General features: G+C 60.3%; 6 protein-coding genes across 6 annotated transcripts; 3 read left to right on the top strand and 3 right to left on the bottom strand.

Annotated features, from left to right (window-relative positions):
- Nucleotides 1–724: 724 nt before the first annotated feature.
- On the bottom strand, nt 725–2,998 carry PLICBS_010290 (uncharacterized protein; the record flags this gene model as incomplete). Its single annotated transcript, XM_018326612.1, has 1 exon — nt 725–2,998. The coding sequence occupies one exon, from the start codon at nt 2,996–2,998 to the stop codon at nt 725–727; it is 2,274 nt and encodes a 757-aa protein (XP_018174932.1).
- Nucleotides 2,999–6,934: 3,936 nt separating this feature from the next.
- Nucleotides 6,935–7,915, top strand: PLICBS_010289 (uncharacterized protein; the record flags this gene model as incomplete). The annotated part of the gene is made up of 1 exon (XM_065601909.1): nt 6,935–7,915. One exon carries the CDS (start codon nt 6,935–6,937, stop codon nt 7,913–7,915), a length of 981 nt encoding a protein of 326 aa, XP_065457981.1.
- A 605-nt stretch (nt 7,916–8,520) lies between these two features.
- On the top strand, nt 8,521–9,498 carry PLICBS_010288 (uncharacterized protein; the record flags this gene model as incomplete). The annotated part of the gene is made up of 2 exons (XM_065601908.1): nt 8,521–8,715; nt 8,800–9,498. 2 exons carry the CDS (start codon nt 8,521–8,523, stop codon nt 9,496–9,498), a joined length of 894 nt encoding a protein of 297 aa, XP_065457980.1.
- A 111-nt stretch (nt 9,499–9,609) lies between these two features.
- PLICBS_010287 (uncharacterized protein) lies at nt 9,610–10,890 on the bottom strand (the record flags this gene model as incomplete). The annotated part of the gene is made up of 4 exons (XM_018326615.2): nt 9,610–10,163; nt 10,231–10,540; nt 10,607–10,791; nt 10,842–10,890. The coding sequence occupies 4 exons, from the start codon at nt 10,888–10,890 to the stop codon at nt 9,610–9,612; spliced, it is 1,098 nt and encodes a 365-aa protein (XP_018174935.2).
- Nucleotides 10,891–12,393: 1,503 nt separating this feature from the next.
- On the top strand, nt 12,394–14,466 carry PLICBS_010286 (uncharacterized protein; the record flags this gene model as incomplete). The annotated part of the gene is made up of 6 exons (XM_018326616.1): nt 12,394–12,497; nt 12,553–13,325; nt 13,375–13,630; nt 13,686–13,969; nt 14,020–14,245; nt 14,298–14,466. 6 exons carry the CDS (start codon nt 12,394–12,396, stop codon nt 14,464–14,466), a joined length of 1,812 nt encoding a protein of 603 aa, XP_018174936.1.
- A 229-nt stretch (nt 14,467–14,695) lies between these two features.
- On the bottom strand, nt 14,696–16,095 carry PLICBS_010285 (uncharacterized protein; the record flags this gene model as incomplete). Its single annotated transcript, XM_018326617.1, has 2 exons — nt 14,696–15,041; nt 15,122–16,095. 2 exons carry the CDS (start codon nt 16,093–16,095, stop codon nt 14,696–14,698), a joined length of 1,320 nt encoding a protein of 439 aa, XP_018174937.1.
- Between the last annotated feature and the right edge of the window lie 258 nt (nt 16,096–16,353).

The following is a 16,353-nucleotide window of genomic DNA, read 5'->3' as shown; positions in this document are numbered from 1 at the left end:
TCAGCCCTGTTCAATTCCCCGTGCCCGGCTGTCGCCAGGTTCGTTGCGCGGCCGCCTTGCTTCAAGGGCACTGGAGCTTACAGATTATAAAACATTTAAAAATGGCCAGGTTCACCCAGCACCCGGGCTCACGATGCCCGGGGGCTCGACTCCCCGGCCTCGTCGCCTCACTGGCCCGGGTATGGTGTGGCTGACGACGATGCATGGCTTAGCCTCAACACCTCGCCCATTATCGCCTCATTTTCTTCCCCGCAGCCTTGGTCGTAACGCTGCGAAAACGCCAAACATGACACGATCCCGGCTCCTCGGTCCGTTTGCGTCCTTCAAGTCCCTTATCAATTGCTGACTGCAGACCGCTCGCGACTACATGCATGCCCCCTCCCCGACGAAAACACCGGCCTCGCCGACTCGTCTAGTAGTAACAAGTGGTTGAATCCAAGCTCCAAGCCCGCCGCTTGAGTAGTTAGAGAAAAAAAAGGCACAAATGGCGTGCTAGCCAACTCCAACATGTCCATACCTAGCGGCACCACTGCCCCATTGTCATTGTCCCTTCCAACGCCGTACATAAGATGCTGCATGTAAATTTCGACGGACATCCCACCCCGCGCATCCAAGCTTCGCTCCCCGTCCGAATCTCTGTGTCACCGACGGGGCCGGGCCCAGCTCCGCACAGCTCCGCGCCCCCCCCCCCCGCGCGCGCCCCCATTTTGGGCACAGCGACGACTCAGAACGGATTCCTGCCGCTGGCGAGCCTGACAAAGCTGTACGGGACGTTTTGCCCGACCAGCAGGCGAAGGCTTTCCACCGTCGAAAACGCCGCCACGTCGGCCGCGCCATACGCCACGAAGCCGCTCTTCTCGGCGGCGTCGCTCGGGTCGCTTTTGCTCTGCGCCGTCACGTCGGCGAGATTGAGGAACACCTTCTTGGTGTTTGGCCCATTTCGCGGCCCAGATGCGCCGAAGACCCTCACCAGCATGCTGACGAGGTTGCTCTTACCCGGCCCTAGTGCTGACACGATGACGAACGGAGCCGTGTCGTCCGCGACGGATCGTGCTCGTTGCAACGACTCCATACTTATGAACTGCTCGATGGGCGGTGCGTTGCGCGCGAGCGCGGGCGGGGTCCGGAAACCGACCGTGTAGATTTTGGCAATCTTGAGCGCCTTGAGCGCATAAAAGACGGGCGCCGCGTCGTCCGACGCCGACGCGAGCACCACGGCCGCACGTCCAAAGTACGCAGAGGGCGCCAGGTCCCTGATCAGGGTGTGCATGATGCCTCGCCATCCGGCATTGTCGAATATGAGCGACGCGTTCGCGCCGAGGCCCTCCTGTTTCGGCGCCATTGTGCCGTCGGCTTGCTGGTGCGGCGGGCTCGATGCCAGCGATGCCGGCGTCGACGATGCCGACGTGCCCGCCTTGACGACAATGGTATCCACGATGCCAATGGCTCGAGCTGCCTCGGTCAGAGTTGGGCCTCGCCCGTTGTTCAAGCCCGCAAAGAACTTGTTGTGTTTCGTGAGTGTCTGCACCGAAACACCGGGATCCAGGTAGGCGCCTCCAAACTCCTTCTGGTTGCACCATACTTCCATGCCTGCAAAGTTGTTTGGCTGCCGCTCGACCATGGCGAAGTGGTGAGGCAGCCCCAGCTCATTGAAACACTTCTCATAGAAAGGCGCCTGAGGCACCGCGCTTCGGAACGTCGATATGCTAATGCCGAAAATATTCTTCTTCGGCAGCTGGCCGACCATGGCCAATGCGCTGTGTATCTCGGCGGTGCTCATCTGACCAGGTGCAGCGATGAGGGGAAGAAGCGGGTGCGTGATTGGTGTGAAGACCTTGTTCAACGTTCGCGAGATCTGTCCCACTTCGGCCATGTTGAGTCCGGAAAACGGGGGCGCGTCGGGGAACTCGGCTCGTATCTTGGACCGGAAGTACTCGAGCTCGAAGTTTTCGTTGTGTTCGTTGATGATGGCAATCATCTTGACTAGGTCGGCATACGGACATGATCGTTGAAAGACGTCGAGTGCATACTGCGACGGCCAGCGGAACGTCCCCGAAAAGTCGTGAAACGCCGACATGATGCGCGAGTTTCCCCTTCTCTGATAGAGGTCCCGTCGAATGTCCTCCGGCAGCCAAAGCTCGACATCGATGTATTCGACGCCCCACTGGATGGCCTTGTATAAGTACCTGTGGTAGAGTTCTGGATCGTCCATGGGAAATCTGCCGTTCTCATTCGTGCACCTGGTTGTGAAGATGATGGGTAACTCTGTTCGCTGACGCAAGAGCATTACCTGCTCGCCAACGTAGCTTAGGCTTGGCACACCAGCAAAGTTGCCGCCGCCGAGAGGCTCCCGCAGTAGGTCGACGCGAATCTCGACGGCGTCGGAGCCGACAGTGAGGATGTCCAGGTTGGGCAAGGCTGCGCGAACATCGGGAAATGTGGTCGACATGAAATATGTCCTGGGCTTCGCCATGAGCTCCTCATGGTGGCTTACCTGTCCCAAGACGAATGAGATGAATCTTGCCAGATAGCGTCTGAAGGATGAAGGTTCGGTGTAGAGGAACTCGTAGTCGCAGTGAGTGGATAGTTGGGCATCGGGTGGCATGCCCAGGTGGACGCAGTGAGCGTTGATGGCAACGACCAGCTCGCGGTCTCTCGTCTCGACGTCGGCCTTGGCCTCGCCAGCCAGTATGCCAATGACATACCCGCGATCAGCGGCGGCGATATTGCCAAAGCTGCTCTTTAATCTGAAGGGCTTGCCCAGGACCTCGGCGAAGACAGACACGATCCGATCCTGTCCATGTCCATAGACGATGACGACTATCCTCTTGTCTCCTTCTTCAGGAGCTCCTCGAAGTGATCTTCCATGAAGCATGACGGGGCTCTGGCTTGGTCTGGCGTCGAGGTCCATGGCGGGAGATGCCGGGTTGCCATTTAACCCCATGGCGGGGGAGGGCCCTGGCGAGGGGCTGGTCAACAGCTGCTGCACGGCAGCCATGGTCCTGATTCGTGGAACCACGAGCGGTGTTTGAAAGGATCAGACCGATATTTCCGCGCCGGCTGCCCCTTATGTCACGGCGAGTCTGCTGTCGGCACTCATCCACGGTGCGGCGTGGGGTGCGGCGGGAGGTGCAAGAACGACGGGTTCGGTCAGACGCCAGAGGGAAGAAGATGCGAGGTGAAAAGAGCTCAGACCGAGTCGCTGCGAGTGGCTTCTGACAAACTGCCTGGTTGAAGGCGCGGGAGAATCATCCGACGACACCACTTTGCCCGAGATAGGTCAAGGCGGCCAGGGCGAAGGCAAAATGGGGGTGCCGATTGCCTCTTAGGTGCCGTCGTAGATGCTGTCGATGCTTGAGCCAGGGAACGCCAGCATATGAGAGGCCAATCTCGGATTGGAGTGCAGAGCGTTAAAAGCCAACGACGAGCAGGGGAAGCCTGAGACGGTTAAGTGAGACCGAACCCCGGGTGAGGGTGAGACGTCAAGCAGAGTATCTGAGTCTGCAAGGCGGTCTTGGAACGGGTGGAGGGCCTGGCTGAGGCTGCGGAGATCCGCCTCTCGGGAACAAGAAGCCCGATTCCAAAGGGCTCGAGGCGAAAGTCTTCTGGAACGCCGTTGGTGGAAGGGCGAGCGGGACGAGGGAGAGGCGGGCGTGGCCGGGGGGGGATAAAATGTTCCACCAGAGGCGCAGTGTGCGAGCGAGGGTTTTGGTGCGCGCAGTAGGCCAGCCGCTAGTGGTGGTCGTCGTTGATATCGTGCCGCGTGCTAGTGGGCCAGCGATCTGGGGCAGATGAGTCGAATGCTGCGCCGCAGCAGGCAGGCGTAAGTTGGAGATGCGGAGGTGGTGAGGCGGCGGTGACTGACGACGGGTGCCCGGTGGACGACGGGATGTGGGACGGCCAATGATTCGAGCGAGGGGCGGGAGGCGCACCCGGTGCCAGTGTTGCGTCGCGTGCGGTCGTGTGGCGACGGGCGTGGTCAGCGGCGCCTGGTTTCTGGCGGAGAAGGGCCGGGCGCGGCGCGAGCTGGGCCAGCGAGCTCGAGGGCGGTTGATGAGGTTTTGGGATGTGAGGATGGGGGATGGGATGGGATGGCGTCGCCAGCCAGGACGGGTTGCAGTAGCCGCTCCGGCGGCGCTTTCAATTGGGAGTCGGTGCCGCAGGCCGTCCGCACTCCGCAGCGAGAGGTGCCTGTCATCCCCAACCTGGAGGGCTGCTCCAGGGCTGCTCCCTCACTAAGAAGGGGTGTCGGGGCGCCTCCCCAGCGCCAGTGCCCGCGCCAGCGCCAACGCCTCGGGGCGGGGTCTGGGCAGACCCCAGCGCCTGCAGCGTCCCTATAGCTGGACTTGTGCGACCTGAGATTCTCCGCCAATGGGGTCGCGTCGAGCTTGGCTGGCCCAGCGTTCTCCGCAAACCCAAGCAGTTTGCGAAGACCCGGCGACCAGCCATGCCACGGTCGACAAAGCTCGGCGTGGCGACGGTGGGGGGCGGGCAGGATCTGCGTATTTCATATCAACAGCTGATCTGGCAAGCACGCGCGTGCCTCGCGACGAGTCCAGACTGGCTGGCTGTTGTGCGCCGTTGCGGTTGGCGCGCATGTCAAATGTATGTAAGACGAGAACAACAGAGCCGCTCGCTCAGGCTCAGGGGCGTAGGTTGCTGCACATGGCCCCCTCGACTTGGCCTTGGTATGCTCTCCTCAAAGAGGAGTTCTCAAAGAGGACGGCAAAGGGGGGTGATGCGGCGCTTTGCGACGAAACTTGCATCCGTATCGGGAAAGCGCAAGTTTGGTCAGCAGTGCAGTAGCCACCTAACTAAACGCCATGCATCCCGTCGATGCATCTCGTGGAAGTCTAGTTAATGGTCGAATCGTGAATGGCTGCCTCACTGCCTGCCCGAGGGTCGCGCTTGCCCTCTGTTGGCCCTGCGCCTGCCGGCCGGCAAAATGAACTGGAACACTATCAACTCGACGACCTCAAGTCAATTGAGCGTCATGAAACGTCGCACGCCGACAAGACACCCAATGCCCCATCACCACTGCCCTCCGACTCTGCATTTGTCAACAATTCCACCACCGCACTCATGCCACCAAGGACGCGAGACCAGTGACCTCCGCCGGTGGATACCGCTTATGGCCGCGGCCCGAACTCCCGTCGGCAACTGAGCCTCGAATTCAAAACGTTGCCCCAGCGCCTGTTCAAAAGCCGACATCACCATGGCCATGAGCGGAAGCGCCCGTCGTGACAAGCGCACTGCCAGGGCGACGAGAATGCCCCATCGCCCACTCGCCTCGGTCGCCCCATTCAAGGTTCGGCAAGCGGGCATACATGACCCGAGCAGCGAAAGCCTGTCGCGGGGGACGACACGTTTGAGCTCAACCATTCAAACTTCCAGAGTCCACAATCGGTCCTGAGTTCCCGACTGCAGCCCGACGCCACGCGTGGAGGAACTTCCACGAATGGCTGTCTTTGTCTCGCATCCGTGGAATCACGTTGCTTGGGTTTCGAAACGCCGCATGGCTGCAGTCCAACCCCCATCGTCCAACCCAGAGGGTGAAACACATGACGCCCGACATTATACCCGAACAAGTGGCAATTCCTCATTCAAACCTTGGTCCAATCGCTGCCCGACTTACCCACCGGTTCGCGAGGCGTTGGTGGACAAAAGTGACGACTTTCTCGGCGACATTGTTAGCGCAGAGCTGCACCCTGGAAGTCTCCGAGCTTTGTCGGGACTTGGGGGGCATCATTCTGTGGGTCCCACGCTTATCGTATAAGCGCCAACCTTTCCTCTCTATTTTTGATCTTTACGCTGATGTTGCGATTCCACGGAGACCTCGCGTGGTGAGAGCCGGCAGAGAGTGAGCGCGGGTTCTTTAAACCCCGAACTATTCGAGCGGAGCCGGTTGTTCTAGAAGAGCACAGCTCTCCACATTCCAAACGCCGAGCTCCTCCCGTCTTCCTTCCCTGCCCGTGGCCAGCGGCGAACAAGTTGGGCTACCCGAGACTTTCATGCACCGCACTTTTCGAGCTTCACATCAGCCAACGCCGGAAACTGCGCGACAGAGAGAGCAATAAACTGGATGTGCCACTTCATATTGAGGAAACAACACCACCCGTCTTACTGGCACTCGCCGCATCACATACTAGACTGCGCTGCAAAACAAGGTCGTGGTGAGGTCATCTCATTACGGGGCCAAGGTCTTCACATCTCCCGCTTCTGAGCTCGGATGAAGGGTCATTACCCGGCCACGTCTTCTGATTTCGACGCCGGCCTCGGAGTTTCGGTGAAACAATCCGCATGAGTCCCCACCGCAAGATTCCATCAACGGGTTCCATGAATCGGCGCAACAATTCCAAAAATACCTGACCAACTGCGGTGTTTAAAAGATGACACCCCCCGAGCTTGCTGAGAACGACAACCTTCTTACAAATATCTCAAGCAAACCCTAGAGTAGAGTGTTGTCAACGACAAGCCAGCTGATGCCTAGCAACGATTACCACCTACTACCCTACCGATGCCACGCTGCGTTAGTTGACGAAAAGCCGATATGAGGTTGCTCTGTGAGATTGGTCATATGCCCGGGTAATATGAACAGCGCGTGCGCCCGGTGTTGCAACAAAGCCGCCCATTCTCATGTGAGACCGCACTGGACGAGTCCGGAGGCTACATTCGGGAGACGACGCGATCATGGGGCCCCCACCCCCAACAGCGATTTGACATCTCCGAATTGCGCGACATGCAGATGGACTGCATGGTGCACGGAGATGAGCGGCTTAGCAACCAGACAGATATGAAGGGTCGACCCGCATATGACAAGAAGTGGTGGTCCGAGGTACACTGCTCCAGACGAGCCCGCGGTTCCTCCCTCTTGCCGCACCTCGCAATTTACCGCTCGCAGTGTTCCCCGAGAAGACAAGATACCAGGATAGACATGGACGCTGTCGCTTTGAACACCATTTTCAGGGCCTACGATGATCGCCTTGCCGAACTCGATGCGTCTGCAAGCACCAATCCATACGCGCGGGGTATTGCTTGGATCGCGGGCGAATATGTACCGCTTCATGAAGCACGAGTTCCGCTCGTCGACCAAGGGTTCCTGCATGGCTATCAAACCTATGACGCACCCGCGGTCTGGGATGGGCAATTCTTCCGCCTCGACGACCACATCGCGCGACTCGAGGCCAGCTGTGCCAGGCTTCGATTGCGACTGCCCATTTCGCGCGAAGAATTGAAGCGGTTGCTGGCCGAAATGGTGGCCAAGAGCGGCCTACGTGACGCCCTAGCCGAGATGATTGTCACGAAAGGCATCGTCGACACACGACAGCTCGCCTCGGATACTGTGATCAACAATTTGTACATGTTTGCCAAGCCGTACTCCTGGGTCATGCGACACGGCATGCAGCAAACCACGGGCGGGAGTGCAATCGTCGCTAGAACCGTACGTCGCGTGCCGCCAGGGGCCATAGACCCTACGGCCAAGAGCCTGCAGTGGGGGGATCTTGTGCGAGCCATGTTCGAGGCGCAAGACCGCGGCGCGACGTACGCCATGCTTACCGACGGGGACGGCAACCTCACCGAGGGACCCGCCTTCAACATACTGCTGGTGAATGATGGCGTCATCTACACACCCGATCGCGGCTGTCTCAAGGGCATCACTCGGGAGTGCGTTTTTGAGATTGCAAAGTATTCGGGGCTCACGGTCCGTTGTGAGGTTGTGCCCGTTGACATGGCGTACCACTGTGATGAGATTTTTCTCTCGAGCACGGCGGGCGGCATCATGCCCATCACGTCGCTTGACGGACAGGCCGTGAACGGAGGTGAGGTTGGCCCCGTGACAAAGATGGTAATGAGCGAGTACTGGGCGATGCATTACGACTCCAAGTATAGGCTCGAGGTGAAGTATACCGACTGAAGCACAGTCGGCTTGGCCACGGCCACAGTACATGTCGTCAAATAGCAGAGCTCCCGCGTGCGGAATGCAGTTTCTAAATAAACAAATATACTTTGTACTGTAGCGTCAAGCCCACAAAGAATGGTCAATAAAACGTGGCGCCGGAGCCACGGGTAGCTTGGAGCTCAGCTGGGGCGCGGCAGCCAACGATGCTCACGATGCCCCATCGGGTGGGGTGGGCAAGTGACGAGAATCGTCCCACGTACCCCAACTTTCCCCATCATTCATCCGGGGACAGACTAACGGTCGTTGGTCGCCACTAGGAACCTAGTCGCCATCCAGCATTGTTTCCGTGCTCGTCGTTGGTGCGGCCCGGCGTCGACTCCGAAGGCCACACAGAGGGGAGGGTCACTCCCTCCGCCCCGGCCAAGAGACGTTCCATTACCTCACCCGACAAAAACGGCAGAGGTGGTGCGGCTGCTGGTTCGTGCCTCACGGATACCTGATTGAATGCCTGAGACGTCGTCGTCGAACCGTTGGCCTGTTGCCAGACTACTACGACCGCTAGGGGTGCGAATCCCAATCTCATCTCGTCTCCATCGCATCGGCCGCTGCAGCACTTGCTCATGTCGTCCTCGGGCGAGCCCTCTCCGCCTGACCGGCGGCTGTCCACCCAGTCTGCCGGCGGTGTCGCTGGTCCCGCGACGTCCGCCGAGGCCGGCAAGAAGAAGAAGCGCATCAGGAACTGGACGGCCGACGACCGCGCCGTCCACCGCGTCTTTGAGCGCTCCCGGCGCGAGGCTTTCAAGGAGCGGCTGCAGGTGAGTCGTCGACGCATTCCCCTTTTCGGTTGAAGAGAGGTACGGTTGAGATCTCGCCCTCGCGTGCTGACGGCCCGACTGCAGACACTCGCGTCCCTCGTCCCGTCCTTACAATCGGTGGACCCCAACCGCCTCTCCAAGCATGTCGTCGTGGACGAAAGCATCACCTTCATCAAAGCCGAGCAGCAGACGGCCGCGCACTCGCTCCGCACCGTCGACGCCCTGCTGGCGGAGCGCGAGGGCCTCCTCGCCGAGCTCAACCGCTGGCGGGCCAGCGCCGGGCTCGACGTCCGGCTGCCGCAGGACCTGCCCGCCGATGTCCCTACGCAGAGCCCCGTGATCCGGCAGGGAAGCATGCATCCCGTCGGAGCGGACCCCCGCGTGGACTGGGTCGGCGGCCACCACGACCTGCTGCCCGCCGGCGACGAGCCCGCTCTCATGGAGGAGCCCGAGCCGTTCGGCGCCCCCGAGCTGGAGCTCGACAACTCGCTCGACCTGATGCAGCTGCCGGTGGGTTCGGGCTCGTCTGCGGGGCCCATGGGCGGCGCGTCCTGGAGCCCCTCGGCGACCGACTTTGCCATGCCCGGCCTCCAGACCGACTTTGGCGACCTCTTCTCGACCAAGAGCCTACCCCAACAGACCATCGCGCAGACGTACGGGCTGCCCCTCACGGATATGGAGCTAGCGCAGGAAGGGTCCTGTGATCGGGTTGGCAACTTGGACGTTGCCGATCCGCTCGCCTTTGGCGGCGACCACGCACACATCTACAGCGGCTCAATATGAGGGCCTTATATCATCAACACGGACAAAGTCTCAACGCATCGCAATGCCATATCATTCCCAAGACCTTGTTCTATCAACCGCTACATCAAATCCCCCAAGGCTATTGAGAATCTACAGGGCAGCCAGGGCCTTCTCGACTTTGTCCTTGCTGCGGTTCTCGCCGCCGGTGAACAGCTCCAACGCAATGGCCAGGCGCTCTTTAGAGATGGGGTCGGCCTCGATCGCCTTGGTCAGCTCCGCGCCTCCGTTGGCGAGATAGTCAATGTCCGTGCTCGCCAGCTTTCCATCCCACGCGGCGGCCGCCAGGGGATCGATCTGGGCCAGCTTTCGGAGGCGCTCCGGCGTCGGGCCCGCGTCGCGATAGACGTGCACTGGCTTGGGCACACCCTCCCCGGGTTGCTTGCTGCCGTCATACTTGAGCTTGGCGAGCTCGTTGAGCACCGTGTGCGAAATGGTGGCCGAGTGGCAGCCGAGCTCGCCCGCCGCCATGGCCTCCTTGGCGGAGATGAAGCTCGCGTTCTTGAGCAGCGGCTGCTCCCGCCCCGTCTCCTTGTACAATCGGCGGTACGTCTCGAGGATCTGGAAGACGCGGGCGCTCATGGGGTGTTGCGTCGCGGGGTCTTCGACATTGGGCCACAGCGAGAGGTCGTCGTGTGCACGGGTCTCTGCAAACACAAGCAGGTCAGTCTTCCCTTTGTCCCTTCATCGGCTACAACTTATGGTGTGACTAACCGTTAAAGTAGGGGCTGATGTACAGCATGCCTGCCTGGCTACACGCAATTGCCTGCGGGAGGCTGAACAGGGCTGTCCCCAGCGTCGGGATGCCCTCGGCACTCAGGACCTTGGCCGCGTTGAGGGCCGCGCCGGTCGACGGGATCTTGATGCAGTAACGGTCACGGCCGATGCCCGCACGCGCAAACTCGGCGTCATAGAGACGTGCGTGGTCGAGCGTCGCCTGGGTGTCGTACGCCTTGGAGGGGAGCGTCTGGAGCAGGACACGGCCCTGGATCAGGTCGATATTCTTCTTGCACATGAGGACGGCCTATTCTCGTCAGCGGACTGTCGCGTTTCCACTTGTCGATTTCCTTTGGAGGGCGAGGGCGCGCACCATGCGGGTATAGATGGCGAGCCAGCCCTTGTCCTTGAGCTCGCGGGCCGTCTGGGCCAGGAGGTCGGCGTTGGAGGGGCTGCCGAGCTCAATGTCGACCCAGAGCTGGTTGCTGGTCTGGTCGTGGGGCTTTATGGGCATGTTCTTGATGTACTCGGGGTCCATCCAGTCCACGTCGACGTTGACTGAAGGGCTGTCAGCGCGAGCTCGCAAGGCGGCGTACAGCGGGACTGACGCTGCTCCTCGAGCTTCTCGAGCCATGTCTGGGCGTCTTTGCTGCCCATCTTGACTGTATCGTATTTCCTCGCTTTCGACTCCGTTTTGAATATACTTTCGGTTGTACGGCGAAACTAGCGGCCTCGCAGGTGGACGTAAGAGGTTGAAAACGGGCTTGCTGGATGAAGAGGCTCGATATCGCAAACAAGCTCGGAGCTGGGCAGTCTTATACCCATACAGGCCGGAGCAGACACACACGCAGCGCTGTGCCTCGATGGGCCCGTTCGGACGATGGAACCCTCTCCAGAGCCGCCGGCGCCTTAGGCTGATATCCACCTCGCCCGGCTGCGATTGCGCATACGCGGGCTCTCCTCCTTTCGGCGTCGGAGTGGCACGCAGGGAAAGCCGACGGCCAACTGTCAACCTGCACGCATAAGGAACATCGTAGCGGCGCCTCGAGCTCCCCGGCCGTGAAGTACCCCGCAAGTACATCGTGCAGTCTTCCACGCAGCTCCTGCGCAGGCCTGTCGACGCCCGTCTGTCACGTGTGCCGCATGCCTCAGGTACGAAGTACCGACCTAGGCAGCTACACCGTTTCCGCACATCCCGCTCCGCCTCCACGATTCATCTTCCCGGGGCGCCTGCACAGGTCTCGCCGCCAGCCTGCGCAGGCCCTCATGCCCTGTACCGGTCCTGTACAGGTCGTTGGGCAAGACACACGCAGGGCGACCCTCACGAGGTGTAAGCCAGTGGGGACGCCCCGACCACGCAGCCACCGATCCCGGCGTCTTCTCCAACTCGCGGAGCCAATGGACCGCCCGGTCTGTCGTTGACACACGCAGGGCACCTGCGCACCCCGCATCCCGAGATGGGGATCTGTACAGGGCACGGCAGGGCACGACTCGCCAACCGCTCCAAAGCCGGAGCAGCGTCCGCCGAAAACGAAGCCACCCCAAGCCTGCGGGGGGCGGTTGTCGACCGCGGCCGGCATGCCACGCCACCAATAGCGCCTCGAGGCTGGCGACGGCCCGTGGCCGGTTGAACGGCTCAATGGCGACCTGGAGACGGGCCCCTAACACCACCCAGTGATGAGTGCTGGTATTTCTGCTACTGCTCGACGGCGCCTGAACGGGCTGTCCTACTTGGCAGTTCTCGACTGCTGTGCCGGCTTTCACCCCGACGACGTTCGCGACCGGGCCGGCAGACAAGCTTCTGGTAGGTCTGAATCCGGGGGAGCCATGACCACCACCCACTGTGGATGAGTGAGTGAGAGTGGGACCTGCCAACCACCCCATGGGGGAGGGTCGCACTAGGAGCAACAGACAAAGTGCTAGCAGCGATCACCAACGACGCGTCTAGGCTGTGGCGTTTCTAGATGCCGTTGGAGCGGCCGTTGTACGGACTCGGAGCCATCTATATAACACGAATGCCGATCCCTTGGCTTCACGACAATTCCCAAGTCTCGCGCTTCATCATTCGATGCGATCGGATAGAGCATTGCTTATAGATTGCTCACTTTCTACATTGTCACAACACCTGCGTTCGCCAGCGAGACTGCCACCACCGCCATCATGGACCGGACCGGCGATGTCCACGCTGCTCAAGACGTCAAGGACGAGGTCTTGAGCCACGTCGAAGACACGGGCAACGACTATGCCCGCAACGTCAATGCCAAGTAAGTCTCAATCTACTCATCAACCGTTCAATGAGCGGTACTTACAGGCCGCCAGGATTTGGAACCCGCTCATGGGCATCTCCAAGGACAACTTGAGGTCCCAAGTCAATGCATTCTGCGGCGAATATGGCTTCACCGACAAGCAGGATATCTTTTTCCGCGGCGCCTTGGCTGCGCAAAACCCGCACCCAGACACAATCGCCTCCATTCCAGAGTTCACCGATGATGACCGCTACTGGCTGCAGCGCGAGATCACGCACCGGTGGCACCTGCCTAGGGCACTCTACTTCACCGTCGCCCTCTGCTCCTTGGGCTCGGCCATCCAGGGCTGGGACAACACGGGAGCCAACGGCGCCAATCTCTCGTTCCCGCAAGAGTTTGGCATCGAGCATAACGGCTGGCTGATTGGCGTCATCAATTCGGGTCCTACCCTCTTCGGTCTTTTGAGCGCGTGGGCCGCCGATCCCGTAAACAACCTCCTCGGCCGCCGCGGCACCGTCTTTGTTACGGGTCTCTTCTGCATCTTCCCCGTCCTCGCCCAAGCCTTCACCCAGAACTGGCAAGGCCTTCTCATCTGCCGCCTATTCATGGGATTAGGGATGGGCATCAAAATTTCGACCATACCCGTGTTCTCGGCCGAGGTGGCCCCTGCGAGCATTCGTGGGGGCCTCGTGACAAGCTTCCAAATGTGGGTGTCGTTCGGGATGTTTGTTGGCTATTGCTTCAACCTGGCGTTCTTCCGCGTTGGCCGCTTGGCCTGGCGCTTCCAGCTGGCTGCTGCCTTTGCTCCGGCTATCCCTGTCTGCATCTTTGTCTGGTTCTGCCCAGGTAAGCTCACATGGTCCTCTCGTGAAAATGGTGACTGACATGATGCCAGAGTCTCCACGCTGGCTCATGAAGAAGGGCCGGTACCCTGAGTCGTTTAAAGCCTTCTGCCGCCTGCGCAACACCGAGATGCAAGCGGCCAGAGACTTGTATTACGCCCACTGCCAAGTCATGGAGGAGCGCGACGCCTTTGCCGGCGTGAGCTTCTTTCACCGTGCGTGGGAGCTCTTTACGGTCCCTCGCCTGCGCCGTGCTGTCGTCGCCAGCTCCTGGATTGTCATCAGCCAGCAGTTCTCTGGTATCAACATGTAAATCATCTCTGAGCTCCTAGCGCTGTATTCTATGACTGACAAATCGTTACAGCATGGCTTTTTATAGCTCCACAATCTTCGCAGAGGCTGGCTACTCGACGCTCAACTGCCTGCTCGCCTCCATGGGCTTCGGCATCGTGCTCTTCGTCTTTGCTTTCCCGGCCGTCTACACTATGGATACGTTTGGTCGCCGCAATTTGCTACTTGTCACGTTCCCGAACATGGCATGGTGTCTTCTGGCGGCCGGACTCTGCTTCCTCATGCCGGAGAGCTCGGGGGCACGAATTCCCTTGATTGCCTTTTTCATCTATCTCTTCACTGCATTCTACGGCCCGGGTAAGTTTGTCCCGTCAGTGGTCATATGGGGCTATTGCTGACATCTTCAGGAATTGGACCGCTGCCTTCCATCTATTTCTCTGAAGCCTTCCCCCTGTCTCACCGAGAACTTGGCGCCGGTTTCACTATTTGCGTCAACAATGCTGTCGGCAGCGCCCTCGGCCTCACATTCCCATCGCTCCTTGCCAATCTGGGTGCGACTGGTGCCTTTGGCCTCTACGCTGGCCTGAACATGTTGGCCTTTTTCGTCATCTTCTTCATTATCCCCGAGACCATGTAAGTTGAATCTTCATATGGCTAATGCCTACAATGATACTGACCGGGTTAGGAAACGCACACTCGAAGAGCTCGACTACATCTTTGGCGTACCTACGAGGCGGCACATTTCTTACCAGGTGGGCACTTGGCTGCCGTGGTTCATTAAGCGATACGTTTTCTTCCAGCACGGCGCCAAGCTGGAGCCGCTGTACAAGCTCGACGGCTCGGGCGCGCAGTAGAGCAAGGATTGTCTTCTTGATGGCCATGCTTTGTCGAGATCGACGTACTATTGCGGCGATCAGTGGCTGAGCCCCGATCCAAACGTGCGTATGCCGGGGTTGCTTGTGGTGAAAGGAGCGTCGCATGATGATTTAATGGAGTAATATTAGTTTGTACATGAGCGAGTCGAGAGATCTCAAGCCCTACTTTACAAGACAATATGCCGGCTTCTACGCTGCTCTTTTGGTGCTACTCCAAGTCTTCGCTGAGCTCTTCAAACCCGTAGTCTTTCACAGGCACGGCGTGAGCCGGTGGACCTACGAACCGTACGAGCAGCGAGATCAACCCGGACCGGTAGAGCACGAACATGATGGCGTTGAGCACCCACACGCCCCACGCTGTCTCTGGATGCAGGATATGCGGCATCCCCGGCACGAGCTTCTGCGCGCGGGCAACTGTCGGGCGCATGGCGGCCTCGTACGCGGCGAATGCTGCCGCCGGGTCGTTTGGGTGATGCAGCAGCGCTCCTGCGAGGTTGTACGCGCCGCTGAGGGCGAGGGTCGTGCCCATGCCGGAGATGGGCGATGCGCAGTACCTTGAGGAGGTTTAGCCTCTTCGTCCATAAACACCAATGCCTTTGCAAAGAAAGGGGTCAACGTAGGGGGGGAGACTCACCCAGCGTCCCCCACGAGGACGACTCGACCCTTGCTCCACGTCTCCATCTTGACCTGCGCAACCGCGTCGTAGTAAAAGTCGTCGGTGGCCATCATCTCCCTGATCACCCTCCCGCTCTCCCAGCCCACATCCTCAAAGTGCTCCCTCATAAGCTCCTTCTGCACCTGCACGCCCCCTCGTCCACTTGTCGCAGCGGCATCCAGCCTCGCGTCGTCGCTCACCACCGCCATGAAGACCGTCGTCCGCTCGCCCGTCCCGTCCGGCCGCAGCATGATCCCCCGGCGCCCGGGAGCGTGGAACCACCGCCGCCAGGCCGAGTCCGTGGCCGTCACGCGCGGCATGCTGAAGAACCCCCCGTACATGCCCAGGCGCCTCACCCGCTCACCTTCCCCCTCCGCGCCCCAAGCCATCCGCCGCGTGCGCGACTGCAACCCGTCCGCACCAACAACCACATCAAACGCGCGCCTCACACCACTCTTCGCAAACCGCACCTGCACCGTATCGCCAAGCTGCTCCAACTCATCCAGCTGCTCCCCAAAGACGAACTCGATCCCCGCGCCCCCCTCCCTTTTCACGCGCTCGCTCACCTGCTCGCTCCGCCGCCAGCACAGCTGCGCGAGCCGGCCCCGTAGGATCTCGATGTCCGCCGTGGGCGTGGACACCTCGCCGCTGCGGTCGGCGGGGAAGGCGGCCCAGACGCGGTTGCCGGCGTCGACGAACTGCACGCCCTCCTCGCCGGTGGTGGCGGCGCGGACGGCGGGAAGGAGGCCGAGCTTGCGCAGGATGGTGACGCCGGCGCCGCGGACGTCGACGTTTTGGCCGTGCGGGCGGAGGGCGGGCGCGCGCTCGAGGATGGTGATGTGTGGTTTCTGGGGGGCCGGGAGGGGGGAGAGGAGGAGGAGGGTGGCGAGTGTTGGGCCGGCGATGCTGCACCCGACGATGAGGATGTTTAGGGGTGGTGAGTCGGCGGCCATGTTTGTTGCCTGGGTGTCGAAGGGACTGGCGAACAGTGATGAGTTTGGTTACGGCGTTGTTATGGCAGGCTCATGAGCAAAGCTGGAAGTAAGGTCGTCAACCTGAATGCCTGGTATATATGAGGTAAGTCGGGAGTCAGCCGATGAGGGACTTCTATGAGTATTGTCCACGGGGTCATTGTCAACGTGAGTCACAACAGCTATCGAAACGACACACCCGTTTGCTTTTCAGGAAGTTCAGGTGCCTGGCATGCAGCT

Source organism: Purpureocillium lilacinum, assembly GCF_023168085.1.
Source record: "Purpureocillium lilacinum CBS 284.36 DNA, scaffold_8, whole genome shotgun sequence".
Lineage (NCBI taxonomy): Eukaryota > Fungi > Ascomycota > Sordariomycetes > Hypocreales > Ophiocordycipitaceae > Purpureocillium > Purpureocillium lilacinum.
The sequence above is the reverse complement of the archived record's forward strand: the minus strand, read 5'-3'. Positions and strand labels throughout refer to the sequence as shown.